Source organism: Taudactylus pleione, unplaced genomic scaffold (assembly GCF_031769625.1).
Source record: "Taudactylus pleione unplaced genomic scaffold, aTauple2 ptg000541l, whole genome shotgun sequence".
In the NCBI taxonomy this organism is placed as follows: domain Eukaryota; kingdom Metazoa; phylum Chordata; class Amphibia; order Anura; family Myobatrachidae; genus Taudactylus; species Taudactylus pleione.
Window position 1 is genome coordinate 2,232,968 of NW_028284943.1, and position 22,884 is coordinate 2,255,851.

At 46.7% G+C, this 22,884-nt stretch overlaps 1 protein-coding gene across 3 annotated transcripts in view; it reads left to right on the top strand.

Moving 5' to 3' along the window:
- BSDC1 (BSD domain containing 1) overlaps positions 1–19,336 on the top strand; it is a 37,253-nt gene extending 17,917 nt beyond the window's left edge. For 2 of the 3 annotated variants that reach the window (XM_088451218.1, XM_088451220.1), the window contains exons 7-11: positions 1,990–2,058; positions 3,414–3,495; positions 10,756–11,187; positions 11,365–11,462; positions 18,126–19,336. In XM_088451218.1, the coding sequence (XP_088307344.1) occupies positions 1,990–2,058; positions 3,414–3,495; positions 10,756–11,187; positions 11,365–11,462; positions 18,126–18,158 (714 nt within the window). In that variant the 3' untranslated portion in view covers positions 18,159–19,336. The remainder of the gene's footprint in view (positions 1–1,989; positions 2,059–3,413; positions 3,496–10,755; positions 11,188–11,364; positions 11,463–18,125) is intronic. The other variant, XM_088451219.1, reaches the window with a different exon arrangement.
- The last annotated feature ends 3,548 nt before the right edge of the window (positions 19,337–22,884 follow it).

Below are 22,884 nucleotides of genomic sequence, written 5' to 3' on the forward strand. Positions count from 1 at the left end.
ATCAAAGTTTTGTCTAGATAATCGAATAATGCTGAACCTTTGACCTGCTCTGGGATGCCTATAAAGCGCAAATTATTGCGCCTATGGCGGTTCTCCAAGTCATCCACTTTCTCAAGCAGCGACTTGTGAGATACGGTATAGGAGTTATGTGATGTTTGCAAAGTATGTAGGTTGTCTTCTATATCACTAGTCCTCTATTCTAGGGCATCTAATCTATTAGTGTGTTCAGTTAGTCTGGAAAGAGCCGTATCTAAAGAGGATTGTAGTTTATCTAATCTTTTATCAAGCCTAGGGACAAGTTGATCAAACTTGTCTTCCATTTTTGGCAAGAATTGGTGAAATTTATCGTCAATCATAGGCATAAGTGCTTCAAATTTTTCATCAATCTTAGGCATACTCACATTTAGAAGCATAGTCGCCATATCTGGGCTAGTAGACCCAGGGTCACCTTTCCCTGATTCTGGATGTTCAGCAGAATGGGCCCCAGTGGGCGAGGGTGGTGACGTATCTGATTTTGCAGGGGTTTTGTTAGGTTTACCCATATTGCGGGAGGAAGATCTTGGTGGTAATGGGGGCAGAGACTTATATACAAATCTATCCATACACTGTATTTGAGATAAAAAAATAAATATCAACCTGCAGTAATGACACTATTCTCTGCAATCACCTATGTAGACGCAAATATTATAAAATACAGATCGCTATAGTATTTGGGGAACAGATTACAATTATAAATATTCTCCAGAAGATGGCGTTATATTCCAACAACTCAGTCCACCTATGAACTTTGATTTGTAAAATCCCCAAAGCAACCAAATGCAATATTATGTTGAGAAGAGCATAAAGAGAGATCAATAATTAGTTAAGAAAAATTAGGATTCAAGGTAATATTGAGCAGGTGTATCAATAAAGTTAGACATGGGATAGCACTTTCTCACCACCACAATGACCACTGTTGTATGGGTAGGAGAAGTTAGTCCAGCAGCCACCGCTATCTGCGATATCAAGGCTCACCCCCGAACCGGTGGTTAAGCTGGGATCCTGGAGTAAGGAGCAGTGTAGTAGGCCAACGGGCTGAAGCCGGATCCCCGTTCAGTATGCGTCCCAACAGCAGCCGTAGCCACCCCAGGTACACCGACTGCTGAATCCGCGTAGCTAGCGGTTGCTGGAGGAGAGGAGGGCCGCATAGAAACCAGGCGTCAATAGAGTCTCCCCACTCCAGCCGCACACAGTTACAGGCACCGGAGGTACTGCAGCGCAGGAGACAGTCAGGCAGGAGGGCAAACCGGGATGCAGCCGGCTGAAGGAACACTGCGGGAGACGGCACGGTTCAGGATTGCTGACGGAGGAGGCCACACCCAAGCAAGCCACAGGCAAACGCACCTGAGAGTCCCACACAGCAGCCGTCCCGATCCGCCTTAGAAGGCGCGGGCATCAGGGGCCGATGGCGGGCGGAAGGAGCCGGTGATGGGCGAACGGCAGGAGCCGGTAATGGGCGGGCGGCAGATGTTAGTGACGGGCGGGCGTCAGGAGCCGGTGGTGGGTGGGCGTCAGGAGCCAGCAGAGGACACGGCAGCTCCAGCGGAACCCAGGAGAAGCAATCCAGGTCGTCACCACCGCGAGTAGGAGTTGATTCTATTAGCCTCTTGTAGGAGGGTGTCTAAAAAGCGGCCATGCTAGATGCCCCGCCCACCGGAAGTCCCGAGATTGTTCATTTCTATTGCAAATTTGCTTCTGCGTTCACTGAAGAGCGAAATGCACTAAAAAGGAGAATATACTGAAGTTCAGGATTGTTCTGTGCTTCAGTGATGGCAGGGGATGCAGTTACCATAGAGGTCAATTATATATTTTTAATTGGCATTCTACCAGTGACCACCATGCCGAAAGTATAATTGTACTTGTTTCTGTAACACTAACTTGAGTGTACACTGTAGTACCAATTGGTGGTGTATCTATACCTCACTTCTTACTGGTAATCATTTCTTACAGGTACCTGCAGCTGTTTCCCACTCAGAATTCTGGCAGAGGTATTTCTACAAAGTATACCAGTTGGAAAAGGTACGTGGAAATGTGTTTATAGCTTTCTTGAACAAAGCATAGGGTTGTAGTAAGTGCAAGCTGATATTGATGACTGTTATTAAACAAAGCACAGTTTTATGGGCAGTGTGGCCACATACATGTGTACATCACAGTATATGGGGCGAATATCCGCATTTAGCTCTGTGCATGCACCTGTGTTTTCATCTCACAAGCTATCACATAAGGCCCTGGGGAAAATGTACTAATCCTTGAAAAGTGCTAAAGCACCAACCAGTCAGCTCCTAACTGTCATTTTTCAAACACAGCCTGTAAACTGACAGGAGCTGATGGTTGGTACTTTATCACTCTCCACTTTTTTACTCTCCAAGGCTTAGTACATCTCCCCCATGTGTGTTGTTTCTTCTCTACTCTAAAATGTACAGTCTTCTCTGTGTTGTGTGATTTCCCCGCATCCTAATCTGCCATGCTATACTATGAGGGGTATTCAATATGAAAGGTTAACTTTCCTGGCGAAGTTAACGATTCATATCGGAGTTTTTTTCTGCGTTAAAGTATGGTGCGCGCTCCCGCTTATCCCCGTATTCAATATGAAGTTAACGAAAACGGGAAACTCCGAAGTTGGATTTGCGTAAAGTTACGAATTTTTCCTTAAAAAAATTGTATGACCCCCCTAAAGTAGTAAAAACATGGGGGATCACTATGGGTACCCCCGTTTTAGCCTTTAATTGAAAGTCGGGGATTTAAATAGCCGCAGCAGGTGTTTATTTCCCGACCTTGAAGAAGTGATGCAGAAGAGCACTTAGGTTATTTTTTTCGTTTTTTTTAAGTGGTCCCATCAAATTTGGGGTACATGAAAATGGGTACTAGCATATTTTTAAGTCCCTAAAGTCAGTTTTTAAAAATTCTGCATTTGTATAAATCTATTAAAACACCTGCCGCATACTTGCAGAATAGCCCTGAACCTATTTCCCTATTGTTTAACAATTTTTTTCCATTTTTTTTTTTTTTTGCACCCCAATTTTTTTATTTTTTTGGGGTGTCCCTTTTTTTTTTAAAAAAAACTTTTTTTGACACAGTTCTTTTTTAAATGTCAATCTCAGGGGTGCAGACTATTTTTTTTAAGCCTGCACCCCTAAACACCAATTCTGCACTTTTTTTCGACCCCTATTCAATGGTGAAAAGTTATCACCGTTTTATATCAAAGACTTTTCAAAACTGCGATAAGTCTTTGAAATTGAATAGGGTGTAAAACTAAAACCAGTGATATTAACGCAAAAAACGATGTTATCGCACCCATATTGAATACCCCCATATATGTATGGCTGCACTGGTTATTATGCATGATAATGTGACACTGCAGTTCTCCTTCTCAGGAGGAAGCACGGAGAGACGCTCTGAAGCAGAGAGCAGAGCAGAGTGTCCATACTGAGGAGCCAAGGTGGGAGGAGGAGGAGGGTGAGTACATGGATGTCTTGGACACATATATAAAGATAGATTGTAAGCTCTCATGAACAGGACCCTTTCTTCCATTTGTCTTCTCTACATAATTATGCTTACTGCCCACTGTAATTATGTATCTATATTTATATACTGTCTGTTGTCCCTTTGTTTTGTAAGTAAGGAACCCTTGTGGTGCTTTAAAAATAAAACACAATAATAATAAGTACATCAAAAACTTGTTTATTAGTTACAATGACCATGGTTATTTCTACTTCAGGGTCCATAGGGTATCCACAGGATACCTTGGGGGTATAGGTGTGACGTCAGTCGCAGGGCACCAAAGAGTTAAGCTTTCAGCCTCCCAGGATGCACTAGGTCCCCCTCCTATACCCCGCCCCCGGGCCAAGGCACCTCAGTTTAGTTTGGTGCCCGGCCGGAGTCGGGTGCACCTGTTGGAGTGGGGGCTAGAAGAGCCCCTGAAGCTTATTCTTCATGCAGCTGTGGCTGCACTACTGGATGTACAGCATGGACAGTCAGTCCTGACGTCCATGCTGTCTTCCCTACACCCCGCCGGTACCAGAACGCCGGTACTGATCCGGGGATGCTGGTGGGCGTCTGGGGTCACAGCTAGCGGTGACCCCAGATGCTCCGGACCATGGCCGGATTCAAGGGGGACAGAGGTAAGCAGCGGGGTCCCGCGGTGGGTCCCCGCTGATCACATGGTCCTAAGTCCCCAGGCAGGGGGCTCCCTGGGGACTGGCTGCAGCGTGGAGCCAGGCGACCAACCTGCGCTTCCACTACCCCCTGGGACAGCGGACCGCAGCAGAGCGGTAGCGCTGCGGCGTCCCAGGGGTTAAATGCATGCCAGGGGAGCGCGCCTTCCCTGTCTCACAGCCGGCGCCTCCCCCGCTGCACACAGCCCTCTCTGCATGCTGCCGACTGGTCCTGTGGCAGCGCTCCTCCCCCAGGCCAGCCTCCTCTCTGCTCCTCGGCGGCCATCTTCTCCAGAACGCATGGTGAACGCTGCTGGAAGCGCTGGACGGAAGCATCGTGGTCTGGGTCCCCCCGCATACCTCTCCTCCGCTGTGGTCAGGTCTGTGTATGCAGCGCTGTGTCCTACCAGGCCCTGTGTCTGTGTAGTTGAGTGATCAGCGCTGTTAGTGCAGGAATTGTTATTTCTCTGCATTGTATGTGACTGTGCTAGCGCTACTGCCTGTAATCTTTTCTTCATCTAAACTGTCAGCTTTATTACTGTCCCTGTTCTTTCTGCTAAAGCCCTTGCGGTGCGGTGCTGCAGGGTGGTCTCTCGCCTATTTAATACTTAATTGGTGAGAGAGGTCACATACGTGGTGCCATCATGTCTGAAAGTGATTTTCCCCTCCGGCTACAGTGTACCACGTGCAAAGTACCGTTAGCGGAGGGGGAGGGTAGCGCGGAGGGCCTTTGCCGGCAGTGTTTGTCCATGGCGCGGCCTATTACGGTTACAGCACCGGTACAGGAGCCGCCCTGGGCTTGTTTTGCTCAGGCGTTAACAGCTTTAGTGGGCCAGTTAGCTCCGCAGCCCGCGTTTACTCCGATGGGTTTGTCCCAGCAGTCTGTGGTGTCGTCACCCATGCAGGGGTTCCCACGACAATTGGTGGTACCCCACAGTCTCCCTATTTCCCCGCTCCCGGGTTCTCAGGAGCCAGCGTGGGTTAACTCCCTGACGAGTTCTGTACAGCACTTGTCGGATGTGTTGCAAGGGGAGTCTGTGATGCGGTCTCATAAAAGGCCGGTGGCGTCTCTGTCCGCTCCTTATGAGGATGACGAAGGGACGTCTGATGATGGGGAGATTCTAGATCCTTACGATCAGGAACCTCTCCATACTAAGGACGCTGATGCTAAGTCCAAAGTATATATTCCTGGACTTATTCGGGCGGTCCGCACAGCCTTGGTGATTGAGGACGAAGTTCCCCCAGTGGCTAAATCTAAGTATGCCTTTTTCAAAGATGTGAAGGGCGATGCCACAGTCTTTCCTCTTTCGGGTCAGTTGGTGGACCATTTAGAGGAGGCGTGGAAACAACCTGGCAAAAGATACCAGCCGCAGAGACGCCTGGCGGTGGCTTATCCGTTCGCGGATAATTATTTTGCGAAGTGGGAATCCCCTCCACAGGTGGATTCTCACGTGACCCGTCTTGTCCGTAGTGCCACATTGCCGATGCCATCCATGTCCTCCCTTAAGGATGCTACGGACCGCAAGGTAGAAATCTGCCTGAAGTCCGCTTATTCCCTTGCAGGGGGGGCAGCACGGCCGGCTATGGCCATTTGCTGGGTTGCCAGAGCGATGGAGCGCTGGGCGGATTCATTAGAGGCTTCTTTTGAATCCGACTGTCCGGCCGATCAGGCGGAGTTGATTGGCAATCTCCGTGATTCGGCCACCTACATCAACGAGGCGGCTCTAGACATTAGTACTCTGGTGTCTAGAATTTCTTCAGCAGCGGTAGCTGCTCGTCGCACCTTGTGGCTGCGATCCTGGAAGGCGGACGCAGATTCCAAGAAAGGTCTGGAAGCGTTGCCGTTTACCGGAGAAGTTCTCTTCGGTCCGGAACTGGATAAGATTGTGGCCACGCTGGCGGCAGCCAAATCTGCCTGTCTCCCGTCGGCCGCTGCTCCTTCTGGTTCGGGACCATCGTCCTTTCGGTCATCTAGGGCCCAGGGCAGGCCCAAACCACAGTCGTTTCCTCGACAGGCTGGCCCTAAGAAATCGGTCAAGCCCCGGAAGCAGGCATGGAGTACCAGACGTCCGGCCCCCAAGCCAGATGACAAGCCTGCGGCCTGACGGTCCGGGCCTCCCTTTGGGGGATCCCAGGGTGGGAGGCCGCCTGCTACAGTTCGCCCAGTGTTGGTCGACCACTACGACAGACACTTGGGTTCTGGAGGTGGTTTCTCACGGATACGCCCTCTCCTTCCGGCACAGACCCCCGGCTCGCTTCTTCACCACGGGTCTCCCATCAGACCGGAACAAGGCTACGGAGCTGCGGAAGGTATTGCACACTATGCTCCAGGCTGGAGTTATAGTGGCGGTTCCATTCTCCCAGAGGGGCCAGGGTTTCTATTCAAATCTATTTTTGGTACAGAAACCCAATGGGTCATATCGTCCGATTCTCAACCTCAAAGCACTCAACAAGTCTTTGCGGGTCCCGAAGTTTCGGATGGAGACCCTACGGTCCATCATTCTGGCGCTGGAACCTGGGGACTACTTGGTGTCATTGGACATACAGGACGCTTACCTGCATGTCCCTATTCTTTGGCGCCATCAACAGTTCCTCAGGTTCGCAATCAGCAGCGACCACTTCCAGTTTCGGGCGTTACCTTTTGGCCTGGCAACAGCACCACGTGTTTTCACCAAGGTGATGGCGGTCATGGCGGCTTCTCTGCGGCTGCAGGGAGTCCGCATGTTGCCGTATTTGGACGACCTGTTATTGGTGGCAGGATCTCCAGAGCTCCTGTTACGCCACTTGGACCTGACCATTGCACTGCTGCAACGGCACGGCTGGCTAATCAACTGGCAGAAGTCCACTCTAATCCCGTCTCGGAGGATTCTGCATCTTGGAGCCTTATTGGACTCGGGACAGCAAAGGATCTTCGTGACGGAGGACAAGATCTCTGCTTTACAGTCAAGGGTGCGCAGTTGTCTGCACAGCCGCCGGGTGTCCTTACACTCGGCGATGAGGTTACTGGGCTCCATGGTGTCGGTGTTCGACATGGTGGAATACGCCCAGTTTCACTCCAGATCTCTGCAGCACCTGATCCTGTCCAAGTGGAACGGGCTGACTCAGTCTCTGAAGTCCCAGACGATTGTGCTCACCCAGGAGGTTCGCCTGTCCCTTACGTGGTGGTTACAGACGACCCACCTCAACAAGGGACGTCCGTTCTGGGTTCCAAATTGGGTCCTGTTGACAACGGACGCCAGTCTTCGGGGCTGGGGAGCAGTTTCGGGTCCACACTTGTTCCAGGGCAGGTGGACGCCGACAGAAGCGGAGCTTCCAATAAATATCTTGGAACTCCGTGCGGTCTTCAATGCTCTCCAGCAGGCACAGCGGTTTCTCCAGGGTCGCCCGGTGCAGGTCCAGTCGGACAACGCTACCACCGTGGCCTACATAAACAGGCAAGGAGGAACTCGCAGTCGGGCGGCTCTCGTAGAGGTCTCTCGGATCCTGGTTTGGGCGGAGCGCAATCTTCCGGCCATATCAGCGGTCTTCATCCCGGGAGTGCTCAATTGGGAGGCGGACTTTCTAAGTCGCCAGGACGTTCATCCGGGGGAATGGTCCCTGCACCCGGACGTTTTTCAACTACTGGTGGACAGGTGGGGTCTTCTAGAAATCGACCTCATGGCGTCCCGGCACAACAACAAGTTGCCGGTGTACGGGTCTCGCACAAGAGACGAAGGGGCGTCTCTGGTGGATGCTCTGTCCGTCCGGTGGACGTTCCGGTTCGCATACCTGTTCCCTCCGGTCTCCCTTCTTCCACGGGTAATCCGGAAATTCAAACAGGAAGGAGGGACGCTCCTGTTGATAGCTCCCGCGTGGCCCAGACGGCACTGGTTCTCAGACCTTCAGGGTCTGTCCGTGGACATTCCTCTGCGGTTGCCGCTACGACCGGACCTTCTGTCTCAGGGTCCTTGCCTTCACCCGGACCTGACTCGGCTGTCTTTGACGGCGTGGCTGTTGAGACGGCCATGCTGAGGTCCCGGGGGTTTTCCAGCTCTGTGGTGCGTACCATGTTGCGAGCTCGGAAACCGTCTTCCGCGAGGATATACCATCGCGTGTGGCATACGTTCTTCCAGTGGTGTCGACCGAGAGGTTATGCACCGCGGGAGTTTCGTCTGTCTCGGATTCTCGCCTTCCTGCAAGCGGGACTAGATCATGGGCTTCGCCTTGCTTCTTTGAAGGTACAGGTTTCGGCCCTATCTGTCTGGTTTCACCGTAGGATTGCTACAATCCCGGATGTGCGCACCTTTATGCAGGATGTTCTCCGCATTCAGCCGCCCTTTGTTCCACCTGTGGCGCCTTGGGATTTGGCTGTGGTCCTGAGGGCTCTCCAAGGACTGCCGTTTGAACCACTGGGCTCAGTGGATCTTAAATGGCTAACAGCTAAGACTGTTTTCCTTCTGGCCATTGCTTCGGCCAGACGTGTTTCTGAGTTAGGGGCTCTTTCTTGTAGACCCCCTTTCTTGGTTTTTTATGGGAACAGGGCAGTGCTCCGCACTCGGCCCGAGTTTCTTCCCAAAGTTGTTTCCCAGTTTCATATTAACGAGGAAATAGTTGTTCCGGCCTTTAACTCACCGGGTCTTTCCGTGGGTGAGGCCTCTTTGGATGTTGTGCGGGCCTTAAGGACTTATGTTGACCGCACTTCTTCGTTTAGGAAGTCGGACGCTTTGTTTGTCCTCTTTGGCTTCCGTAAAAAGGGTTGGCCTGCTTCAAAGCAAACTTTGGCAGCCTGGATCCGTATGGCTATTTCTGAAGCTTATCTTCATGAAGGCCTACCGGTCCCTCCTTCTCTGAAGGCTCATTCCACTAGGTCTGTGGGTCCTTCGTGGGCAGCTCGACGTGGTGCCTCGGCAGTTCAGATCTGCAAGGCTGCTACGTGGTCTTCTGTCCATACCTTCGTGAGGTATTACAGGTTTGACACCTTCGCCTCTCAGGATGCTTCCTTCGGGCGGCGGATTCTCCTTTCTGCACAGGAGCGTCCCCACCCTTAAAGGATACTGCTTTGGGACATCCCCAAGGTATCCTGTGGATACCCTATGGACCCTGAAGTAGAAAATATGAGATATGGTAAGAACTTACCCTTGTTATCTCTATTTCTACGAAGTCCATAGGGTTCCACAGGACTCCCGCCCTGTCGCACCTGTGCTGCAGATGGGCTTTGCTCTGGTCACCGGTTTTCCGTCTCCCTCTGGTGAGAATGTGATTCTTGTATGTGTCCAGATCTTTGTTCTCTCTCTTCCTTCTCCTCCACCGGCCTATGGCTTGGTAACTAACTGAGGTGCCTTGGCCCGGGGGCGGGGTATAGGAGGGGGACCTAGTGCATCCTGGGAGGCTGAAAGCTTAACTCTTTGGTGCCCTGCGACTGACGTCACACCTATACCCCCAAGGTATCCTGTGGAACCCTATGGACTTCGTAGAAATAGAGATAACAAGGGTAAGTTCTTACCATATCTCATATTTTTATAGCTTTTTTTGGCTTTGACTCTGCTAAACCAAGAATTACTTTATCCAAAAGATCTATCTATCTATCCCTCACAACGATCAGAACTCAAATCTATCCAGGTAAAGTTGCGCTGCCCTCCGAATGGTGCCCAGGACAGGAACCGGGTAAATGTACTGTATAAACCGGCGGCACTCAAATGACAAAATTGAAGTCACAAACAGGAATATAGTTCCAACGTTTCACACCCTATTCATTTGGTTCTGTTGTCAGGGAAGACCCAATAATAATATTATCCTTTATTTATATGGCATCACAAGGTTTCCTCACAAAGTACATAAACAAATGAGCAGAACAAGAACAACAGCGACTTACAGTACAAAACAATGCAGGACAAGTACATGGTTTATAAACATTGCTGCATCAGCGGTCATAACACTCAAACAAGCAGCAGGATGGCAAAAATCAACGGTTAGGTGCCGTTGTAGGGGAGTATGCAGTAGATGATAGTATAAGTAAGGCATAGAAAAGCACATTGGGCATTGAGGAAGAGGGCCCTGCTCATGATAGCTTACATTCTAAAGGAGAGGGGAAGACAGGCAGGGGTGACACAGTCCTTTGTTTCATAGAACTAGTCTCTTTCCTCAGGGAACTCAATACAAACATATGCAGACACTTACCTATATACCTCCAGAACCCTTCCTTGGAGTATGGTCCAGTTCCTGTAATCACTGCGATTATCAGCATAGCGTCCTCTGAGTCAATGCGCTAGAGCAGTGATGTCATGCCATGCGACTGTGGGACGGCACCCAGGTGATGGAGTGTCTACTAAAGTTACCAAGACGACTTAATTAACAAATATACACACCCAATTAATAACAAGAGTGCCAATGATATTACCATGGTCATGTGCGATCTATCAGTATTACATGTTAGGAAATGTGTAATCCTGGATGACACATGACTATTTAAACATAATATATTTATATGACTGTAATGCTACTTACTGGGGGAGATTAGTTTACTGTGCATTAATGTCAGCTGTGGGTACTTCAAAGATTTTATTGTCTCTCAATGCTTCACCAGAGGACTTTATTGGGACAGGCTCACCTCGTGTCTCCAGTTTTGAGGATAAATTAAGGATGTTGCCACCTGCCATTCCCACTCTAAATGTGGAAACCAGTTCTGAGGAGCCAACCAAACACTGCAGAGAAACTATTTGTGTCACAAGCCCCTCTGAGAGCAGTGAGAGTATCTCCCCCATCACTCAGATTGACAACCCAGCATACCACAGTCCCACAGCTCCATCTGAATCCTCTGCCAGTCCAACTACGGGAACGAAAGAGCTACGGGAAGAGAAACCAGATGAACAGTCTTCTCAGACCTCTGACGACTCCCCATTGACCAAAGTAAATGCACAAAGTGCAGTTCGGAAGGATGAGCCACCTTCTGATCTACGTGTTTTTGAGCTGAACAGTGACAGTGGCAAATCAACACCTTCTAACAATGGGCAGAAAGGTAAGCACAACGATAATTATTATTATTTTTTTAATTTAACTATTTTTAGAAGTTATTGGGTGTACTGGGATGATATGGACTATGTTGTAAAAGGAAGCAGTATTTGCTGAAAGATCGTATTCATTTAAAGCCCCATCTTTTTCTAGGTTATGGTAAATTATTTTCCTTTACTTCAAGGGTCAAGTACAGATGTCAGTGAAGACTGGGAGAAGGACTTTGACATGACAGAAGAGGAAGTACAGCTGGCCTTGTCCCGGGTGGAAGTGTCTGGAGAGGTGAGTCTTTCTGGTCAGGCTGATTGTCACTTACTATGATAAAAAGAAGGTGAAATTAAGGTTTGTTGAGTAATTTCCATACAAGAGGCGTGAGAGGGAGGTAAGAAGAATGGTGCCGTAATAGAGGTAAACATGGTATGAGCTTGTGCTGTTAAAAGTGTATCTCTGCGACTTCATGTCCACCCCCTCATGTCTCTCCAGCCTCATTGTCCCCTCTGGGTCTCTCCAGCTTCATGCCTCTGTGTCTTTGTCTCTTTAGCCTCATTGTCCCTTCTATGTCTCTCCAGCCTCATGCCACTCGTGTGTCTCAAGCCTTTTGTGTTGTTGTCTCTTTCATTTTTGTCCCTCCGTGTCTCTCTCTGTCACGCCTCCTGTCTTTCATCTCCACTTCCCAATTCCCTCTGTCTCTCCCCCTACCCATTTTAGGGGAAAGGGTATATCGATGAATGATGTTTTTACACCTGCCCACAGTTTTGATTTTAAGTACCCAAAATAGGTCTTCTCTACAGTAAAGAGTTGCGGCATAAACTCAAATGGACATGGTGTGGGTTGATCATTTATATTTTACCTATTTTTCTTCAGGGTCTATAGGGTTCCACAGGGAGACTTTGGGGTGTAGGAGGTGGTTGAGGACCGGGCACCACGCAGTTAAAGCTTTCAGCTCCCAGGATGCATCAGTCCCTGCCTCTATACCCTGCCCTGCTGCTTAGGCAGCCCTGATAGCTTACTTTTTATAATTTTATTTATTTTTCGTAGTTTTTCTGCTCAGCGGGTCGTAGCAGACTGTCCACAGGACGTCTACGCTCCCGCTCCGTCACCCCTCCGGGCGCCTCAACGCCAGCTGCGGCTGGGGATTTCGGCGGCCATCCTGGGACATTGCTTGCCGGCCCTGTGTTGGACCCAAACTGCACCCCCGACACAAGGGGGACAGGTAAGGCGGGTCACCACTCGTCGTGACCCACGGATTGGCAGTCTTACCTCCAGTCTCGGGACAGACCAGAGATGCTAAGAGTGATCACAGGCTTTGTCCACAGTGATCCAATAGACCACCAGGGTACATATGGAGTGGGAATCCAGCGGCCCCCAGCTTAGGGCGATATTCCTCTGAGGTCTTGTTTCCCTGAGCTGCTCTCCTCTGACCACGCCTCCTCAGAGATCTCCGGCAGCCATTTTCTCCAGGCTCAGCCACATCTCTTTCAGGGAAACGCTGGGTCCGGTCCCCCTACATACCTCAACCTGGAGTCAGGTTATGTAGCGCTATAGCCTACCAGATGTTGAGTCTCTGACCACAGAATCTGTGTAATTGATTGTAGTGCCATTCTGCAGTTATGTTGTATTTCTGTATTGTATATGACTTATGCTAGCGCTGCCTGTCTATATATTTCTGTATACTGTCAGCATATATCTTTCTCTTTTTTCCTTACTTTGCCCTAACATACAGGTGTATTCAGGGTTCTCCTGTGCCTCACATCTCTTGTATTTGTGAGGGTTGTCACATTCAGTTGGTTATTGCACTGTGCCATATTTGTGTTGTGCGCTCCTGCAGCTTTCCCAAGCATAAGACAGGATCAGTATATTGCATTCCTACTTGTATTCTACATACCTAGTGGTTTCATAATACCCAGTGCCATATTGTGTGCTATGCTACTCTGCAGCTATGTCTAGCAAGGTCAAGAGTAGCAAGCAAGAATCTGCACCCATACTGCTATCATGCAAATATGTGCTGCAGGCTTAGGTAAGGAGGATTTGATACAAGATGGGTTATGTTATACTCCACCAGCTCAATCAGACCCCCCAGCTCCTGCACAAGAGCCCCCCTGGGCTTCCTTTTCTCAGTTGCTGGCTACTATTGCGGACCACCTAGCGGTCCCGGCTGCAATTCCCTTTATGGGGTTGCCACAACAGGCTGTAATTCCCCCTCTGGGGTTGTCATCTGTGGAGGCATGAGATGCTGATCTCTCTAACACTGACCCCCCCCCCCCCACCTGGGGGGAGGAAGAGAGCCAGTCAAAAATTAATATTCCTGCTTTGGTGCGAGCGGTTAGATCCATCTTACTAATAGAAGATGACGACCCAGCTCCTAAATCAAAGCACCCACTGTTTAAACGACAGAAAGTGGCTTCAGCAGAATTCTCTCTATCGGATCAACTAGCAGAACACATGGCAGCAGCCTGACAGATGCCTGGTAATAGGTTTCAGCCCCAAAAACGTCTGACCTCCTGTTATCAATTTCCTGCGGCTCATTGTTCAAAATGGGAGACTCCCCCTGCGGTGGATTCTCATGTTACGCGATTACTTAAGAGTACTACATTGCCTATCCCTACAGTATCCTCTATGAAGGACCCTACGCATAGAAAGGTTGAATCTTGCCTTAAATTGATGTACTCTGAGCTGGGCTGATGCACTTGAAGACTCTTTTCCCTCAGACGCATCTAGGGATCACATACGAGATGCAGCTTCCTATATTGGAGAATCGACATTGGATGCTAGTCTCCTAACCTCTAGAGTCTCAGCCACGGCGGCGTCTGCCCGCCGTACCCTGTGGCTACACTCATGGAAGGCTGATGCGGATTCTAATAAGGGCTTACAAGTATTGCCCTACAACGTGGAGATCTTGTTTAGCCCAGACCTTGACAAGATTGTAACCACATTGGCGGCATCAAAAACTGCATTTCTGCCTTCAGCGACTACTATTCCAAAGCCTCGGACTACATTAGGTCCTTTTGTCCTCAAGGAAAGCCTAAAGGTCAGTTCTTTCCTAGGCAGCCTGCTTCCACTAGGGCCACCAAGCCCAGGACCAAGCAGGCCTGGACCACCAGACGCTCTGCTTCAAAATCCGCGGCCATGCCCTCAGCCTGACGGGATGGCCTCCCCTTTCAGTTTGCCCAGTGCTGGTGTCTAACCAACACGGACGGTTGGGAAAGAGAAGTGGTCTCCCACGGGTACACCCTCCCCACCAATTTTTCTACACAGGCCCTCTTTCAGACCCAAACCAGGCCCTGCAAATCCAGAAAGCCATACAGTCCTTGTTGCAAGCAGGGGTAATTGTGCCAGTCCCGTTAACGAGGGACCAGTTATTACTCTACTCTCTTTCTGGTTCAGAAGCCGAATGGGTCTCATCGGCCTATCCTCAACCACAAATCCCTGAACAAATTCCTCAGGGTACCCAGGTTCAGGATGGAAACACTACACTCTGTCATCCTAGCTATGGAGTCTGGGGACTTTATTGTATCTCTGGATATTCAGGACACTTACCTACATGTACCTATAGCGCCCTCTCATCAGCGATATCTCCGGTTTGCTATACTACAGCAACACTTCCAATTTCAGGCTCTACCCTTTGAACTATCCACAGCTCCATGGGTAATTACCACATTTATGGTTATTATGGCGGCCTAACTGCTTGGTCAGGGTGTCCGACTGCTACCATATATGGACGGCCTCCTGCTCTTAGCAGGATCCCCAGAGGTGCTTTAATGCCATCTGGAGCTAACCATCACTTTCCTTCAAAAGCATGGATGGTTAGTTCTGGAAAAAGACCTCCCTGAATCCTTCACAAAGAATAGTTCATCTGGGAGCCCTGCTAGATTCTGGGATCCATGGTATCCACCTTCTACATGAAGGAGTATGCTCAGTTCTACAAAGTCTAATCCTCTCCTGGTGGAACGGGTTGCCCTATCGGATCAGAGCTCAGACGATGTTGCGCTCTCCAGAGGTTCGTCTGTCCCTATCTTGGTGGCAACAGACATCTCATCTAACCAAAGGTCGCCCCTCTTGGATCCCGGACGGGGTACTCCTAACATTGGACACCAGTCTCTGGGGCTGGGGCGCAGTGACTCCTGCGGCTGGGCTGGGGCGCAACACTCCTTCCAGGGCCGCTGGACATCGGTCGAATCAACCCTGCCAATCAACATATTGGAACTTCCAGCTGTCTTCAGGGCCCTCATACTGGCCCAGGACATACTTCAAGGAAAACTGTACAGTTACAGTCCGACAATGCCACAACAGTGGCCTACATCAACCATCAAGGAGGCACTCGAAGTCGGGCTGCAATGACAGAAGTGTCACGCATTCTGTCATGGGCCGAGGGTCAACTCCCGGCCATCGCTGCGGTGTTCATTCCGGGACTTCTCAATTGGGAAGCAGACTTCCTCAGCCTTCACGACATGCATACCGGGGAATGGTCTCTTCACCCAGAGGTTTTTCAACTCCTAGTGGATAGATGGGGCCCACCAGAGGTGGACCTCATGGCCTCCTGACACAATCTCAAATTGCTGGTGTACGGGTCCAGAACAAGGGATGCCGAGGCAACTTTCATAGATGCATTGTCAGTGAAGTGGACCTTTCAGTTAGCTTACTATTCTTCCCTACAGTGTCCCTTCTTCCTCGAGTTCTTCAGAAATTCAAGCAAGACGGAGGCACTGTCCTGCTGGTGGCTCCAGCTTGGCCCAGACGTCATTGGTACTCCGATCTTCAGAGTCTCTCCATTGACACTCCGTTCCTGCTGCCTTAACTTCTGGACCTGTTGTCTCAGGGTCCTTGCCTTTACCTGGAACTGGGTCATCTGTCTTTGATGACATGGCTCTTGAGACATCCCTCCTGAGGTCCAAAGGATTCTCTAGCTCTGTGGTCCAGACTATGCTCAGAGCGCATAAGCCAGGCTCTGCTCAGATCTGCCACAGAGTGTGGCATACATATTTCTCTATGGACCCTGAAGACGAAAATGAGAGTTATGGTAAAACTTACCTTTGTTAACTCTTTCTTCGAAGTCCATAGGGTCCACAGGGCACCCGTCCTGACGCACCTGGCTTCACATGGGCTATGTTTCTGGTCACTGGTTTCCCATTTCATTCTACGTGAGAATGTGATTCTTCTGTATACCAGTCTTCCTTCTCTCTTCTCCTCCTCCGGCCTTTGGCTTGTCACGAACTGGGGTGCCTCTGGCTCGGGGGCGTGGTATTTGGGGATGGACCGGTGCATCCTGGGAGCTGAAATCTTTAACTGCGTGGTGCCTGGTCCTCAACCACCACCTACACCCCCAAGGTCTCCCTGTGGACCCTATGGACTACGAAAGAGAGTTAACGAAGGTAAGTTTTACCATAACTTTTTTTTTTTTTTTAGGTATATTGCAGATTGGTTATTAGAAAGAAGTGTCTTTACAGTTTATGATTTATATTTTGCACTTTTGACCCCTAATTCCTCTAGTGCTCTACTGCATACCCCTAGATCCCAAATTCCTCATTATCTTTTTGCGAACATTATTTTCATAGATACTTACAATGCTTAGTGGGCCATAAACAAAATATTTTGCAGAAATCCGAGATGATCAAATATGAACCCTTTATTTTCACTAGGACTGGAGAATGTAATCTGTTCTTGTTTAAAAACTAAAGGGATTAAGAACGACTACTGATGTTTTTGACCCTAATAGGGTATTATATTCCTATCAAACATTACAAGAATGTTGTGGTCTAACGCAACAGTGCTTATCTCCAACTGAGTCATTTTATTACTTCCCTACTTGCGGCTATGTCATCCCCAAATGAATCAGACCCCCCATGTCTCTGGTGTCCCTTTTTAAACAGTCAGCGTACCGGCTCAGATACTTATATATAGATTTGATTCATCCATCCACTGATAAATTCTGGGCACATACTATAGATACTTGGCTAAGGATGTACCATCCATTGCCCAGCCTAGTTTCTGATATGAACATTATGATGTAACTCTACGAGTCTTACAATCCACTAACTTACAGGAGGTTCATATTAAGCTTATTCATAGGGCCTATATCTGCCAGAGGAAGCATTACGTGTCTGTGTAATCAGGCATTTGCCCAAGGTGCAAACATTCCTTAGCTACGTTCATTCATAACTTTTGGAAATGTAGATATACTCAACGCTTTTGGAATAAACTACTTACCTTTATAAACACTCTGTAAGATTTATTTTAGAGTCTTTGGCCTTTCTTTGGGCTAATTTTGTATCCTGGAAGTTAGATGATGACCACAAACACTTACTCCCTTTTCTTATTGTGCTGGTTACGGTGGTAAAAAAGATAATTTGAAAACCTTTGATATCACATTCTTCTCCTACACTTACAGGGGTCACCCAGTTGTTATTTAAAAGAGAAGGGTGATGTCAGGTTTTACCGCAAATGGGGGTCCTTATATTGACACATTGGTAGCTGACACTCAATCTCCGAGATTTATATCATGAACCGGTATTTATATAAAATACTCTGAATCCTCTTGAATGATCTTTCTATGTATCCTCAGTTAGTTCAAACTTCTAATTTGCTATTAAGAATATACTAGCGACTGTACTTATATTTCTATATAGAATGTGACTTTTGTGGTGTATTTCCTTTTCCCTTTTCCATTCTCCCTTCCTTTCTCCCCCCCCCACCCCTCTTCATATTTTTTTGCCTTTTATTTGTATGACTTGTATAGGATTGTTGTCTTATGATTATTTGATGTCCATTTCAACAACTTTTTTCTCTTTTAAATGTACTTTTCCAACATTGGTTCATTGTAAAATGTGTTTTTTTTATTTTTTTTTATATATATGTTTGAGGACATCTGGGATCTTTTAGACTGTTTTCTTGTTTGTAACTTGGTTTCATTTGTGCTTGATGTGTATACTCTTTCATGTTGTCTTTCAGGTGGAGGATGAAGATTGGGATAACTGGGAATAATTGCTGGAGAGAGAGATTGGCGTATCTTCACTAGGACACAACACAAAGAGCCTAAATCTTTCCATTCTTAGTTCATCTGCCTTGGCAATACACCACATTCCTCTGATCTATACAGGATGACACACCGCATAAACAGGAGAGATCTGGTGCATCTTCTAGTTTGTACTGGCATGGCAGGGGTTATTAAGTTATGGTTGCGTTATTTTTTTTTTTTCATCTGTTCTTTTGACTCTTTCACTGTCAGAAACCTGCAGTTTCCTGTTATGCTAAAGAAGATGGATCTCAGCCCTGACTTGTTTCTAGCTGTCAGAAGGTGGCTGCATGTGGTCATGGTGTCCCTTGGCAGGGCTATCCTTAGTTGCTTATTTCGTGCAGTACAATGTTTGAGCTAACGTGATCAGTAGAAAGCTGTTTTCATAATGAACATTTCTTTCTGAACCCAGTGAAAATCACTGTAAGACTTTTCTCAGATTGGTGTGAATTCATTTATGGGAAGTGATTCTTTATGCAAATCATTTAGAAGAAAATGATTTTTAGTTGCTATAAACATTTTTTTTTTTTTTTTTAATCATCCATTCCTCTCAAACCCGTAAACGTTCATGATTTGATGGTTACCTGTAAGGAACATATTACTAACCCAGTTAAATTAATTCAACTGTGGATGATATAAAAAAAAATCCTCATATGCATAAACTGGACAGAATTACTACGTAAATTCAGCGTGGATCAGGCTTTGAGGACCATATTCTTATATGTACAGGCTCTTATTATGTTAGGCTCCCTCTCTCTGTTATTAACTCATCCTTCTATCCTGTCAGTTGTTTGTGCAATATATATTATCTATTTAAGTTATATGGCAGCAGGGAGGAGGAGGGGGCAGCTTATTTTGGGGAAAATAGAAATATCACAAGGAAATTCTAACTGCGTTTTTCTTCTTTTCTAATGTTCCGAATCTTACACAAATCTTGCACTTGGCGGCTAAGAAATGACTAGTGGAACCACACCTTTCAATTCTCTGTACACTTACTGCATAGAAATCCAACAAGAAAGCTCCTTTATTTTATAGTAAATAAATTGCGTTCTGCAACCCTGTAATTTTTGAGTGTTGGGTTTTGTTTTGTTTTTTTTTCAAACTATGTACCTAAACCATTTTATTGATAAAGGCAATCATCATCGTTGTTGTTGTTCTTACTATTGTTATTTTGTTAATGCCATACATTACTTAGATATGGGTTGTCACTCCTCCAGACATAAAGTTAAATAATTCCGGGTGGGGAAAGAAGATTGATCACAACCAAACTTGCACAAATATGTCATAGGCTAATAACTTCACAACAGAAATTTTATTATTTTTTATATTTTCATTCTGAAATTACAACCACACATGTCAGAAAATCCACAAGTATCAGTTGGATTTATCCTTGGTAGTGAAGATCAGACAAAAGAGCCCAACTGTTCTATTGGAGTCAACAGTACATTAAGTTTTTTTTATTGTTTATGAAGAGAGGTGTATATTATAGAAATATAACATGTATTAGAAATATAGAAATAGAAATATTCTATAACATACACCACATTGACAATCTATCCAGCTCTAGACTGCTATTGTAATATGGTCTAGAAGGCAAGTTACAAGCCCCAGGGATCCTATGACGCTTTAGGCATTTTGCCTCACTACAAACCACATTGCTTGAATTAAATACAGACATACTGACTTTTGCTCACTTTCCATAAGCATGAGAGGGTAAAGCATATATTTCCAATACATCCTTTTCCCACAAAATATGACTGTCTCCAATTGGGTCCAGTACTCACTGTTCAGAAAAGAATCTCCAGAAAATTCATGGGTTAGAAACTTTTGTACCAAAGAAAAAAAAGGGTACCCAAAAAATAGCTGACTATAGATAAGGAAATGACTGTGAACCTGGCATGATATAACATTGTAACTTTATTATGCTACACACTATTACTAGTAACAAATCTACCAGATGTGTTCGACATTTGCATGGAAAGTCTGAATTGGAGCTTCTTGGTTCTTAACTGTGTTATTAATTGTACAATTGATACAGAAATGCAATATTTTTTCACCCCACTTTTTTTTTTATAACCATTTTTATTGAATTCAATATGTATAGTAAAGAGAAAGAAAGTCAGACCATGTCTGCAACACAAAATAAATGGTGAACATTTCACCCCACTTTTAATAGACAATTATATCACTGCCAGATTTCAGTAAAGCATTTTAAGCCTTCTCAAATTTAAATACGCTCTGTACTTACTCATTTCTATACTATAAGGAAAGTGTCCATTAATATACACAGATTTTATTTGTTGTTTGGTGAATTAATTTATTTCTATTAATCTGTTATAATATGTGTTGTACAAGTATAATCAGGCCACATAAAGTGCAGAATTCAGGAACCCGTGTACATTTCTAAAGCGTATATCTGTCTGCTACTACAGCTCAAACATTAGACCTGAGCATTATTAATGTATGCATTAGATGTGGCATGACCGTCTAGATTTGTTCTGTATGTTGTACAGTATGTGTGCAGTAAGAAGAGGTTTTCCAGAATCAGACTTGAACTGGATATGTAAAAATCTGTGTCATATCTGTGTTTATCCTCTGGACTCAGTTAACCCATTGGTGCATGCTGAGGCAGGACACCAGGAACCAATGGGTTTAACTCCCTACCAAGCAAAAGGAAAAAAAATCTAACACAACACACAATAATAGATTGGCTTAGCACATAAATGCAAATCAGTGCTTTGGGGAGTCTTAGGGGTAGATTTTCTAAAGTGTCTGAAAAAGAAAAGTGTATGTGTTGCCTGTAGCAACCAGTAAGATCCTGCCTATCATTTTCTAGGATGCAATAGAGAAATGATAGCTAGAATCTGATTGGTTTTCATTTTTAGAAGCTTTAGTAAATCTACCCCTTTAATGTCTACGATCTTTTATGAACAATGGGGGAGATGTATCAAGCCTTGGAGAGAGAGAAAGCACCATCCAATCAGCTACTAACTAATGTTACAGGCTGTGTGTGAAAAATGACAGGAGATGATTGGTTGGTTCTTTCTCTCTCACCAAGGCTTAGTACATCTAGCCCACATCCTTTAATATGTGATATACTGTATTATTTGGTATAAAATCTTATTTGAATTTATTGCAAGGGGGTCATTTCATGGTAACTCACATTACAAAGTGACATAGCAAACAATTAGCAATGGCTGTTCTTAAAGCATGACCTGTTTTATTATTTTCCCAGTAAATAAAATTAATTTCACATAAATTCCTTTTGCTGTTGATAGCCATGCAAATAACTTGCTATGTCACTCTGTAACAAGAGTTACTATGGATGACTGTTCACTGACTGGCGAGTCTGTTAGCCACAGTAAAGACCTATACTACTTTTAAACAAGGTAGTTAGAATGGCACCATATAGACAATACATGCACATTCTTTTCTCAGGCTGGGCCACTACACACACAGCACAGGACTGAGGGCCTGATTCAGCAAGGAACGCTTTTGCTTATACGCATGCAATCGGCCGATTGTTGTGAACTGCGCATGCGTATGCATGGAAGTGCTCGAACTAGCCATTGCGAATGGGACAGCGATCACAGAGGCTATGCAAACCCATGGCAGAGTGATTGACAGGAAGTGTCGTTTGTGGGTGGTGAAGGGGGGGTGGTTGGGTGAATGCAGGCGTGTCAGTGCGTTGGGACGGCGTTGCATGGGCGTGCATAAATTAGCCACTGCGATACCAGACGCTGCCTGGTTCCTCATATCGTGCGCTAAAGTAAGCAATTGCTGATTGAGGTCTGACCTGCCGTAACTGTGCGTATGGGTCCAATTTTACTGATTGTTTAGCTATGTTGTCAAAGTATCCAGATGTGAGTAAGGGAAAGTAGGCGTCCTTATGTTAGGCTGCGATCGCAATGTGGATGCAAACATTTACATATCACTGCTGATATTAGCAACTGCATTGCGTGCGTATAAGCAGAATAGCAATCCATGCTGAATCAGTGTGAGTGAGGCATCAGCTTTGATGTTTAGCAAAGTTAATTATTGGATTGTAGTTGTCTCATTTTCTGGCAAGTGGATGTTTAGGTGAATATCATCTTGGTAAGAAATGTGTGGATTCAGATAATGGTTTAGATCTCCAATGCTATTCCTTCTGTTGATTGAGTTGAAAGCCTGCCCAATCTTATAGTACTTGGACAAGTTACCACTTGCATTTGCTGTCATCATGAGGCTTCATTGATAGACACTGGGGTGTGGCCTGGCTGCTGCACGAGAAGGAAGCAGGAGACAAGGGCTCCTTCATACACAGCACTAATACTGTGTAAAACCACTCCTTACCTGGAGGAAACATACAGAGGTTCTCTGCTTTGACACCCCCTGCACCCTGGGACACGGACCGGTGCTCCTTTATTGAGTCCCGACGCTGCCGATGGTGAGGCCTAACACAAGCCCTGAGGCCGTGGCCTCAATTTCCACGACTCCCCGGAGGCCTCAGAAGCGGTGTTTCCGCGATCCTGCAGAGGACATCGGGTGGGTTCTCCTATTCTCCCGCCGCTACACCCAGGGAGTCCACCAGACCGGCGGTGACATCTCCGCAGTGCTCCCGGGCTGCCTGCCTCCTTGACAAGAGCCTAGCTGCTGCTGGTCCATTTGCAGCCGCCATCTTGGAAAACGTACCCTGGCTCCCGGCTCTTTAGTACC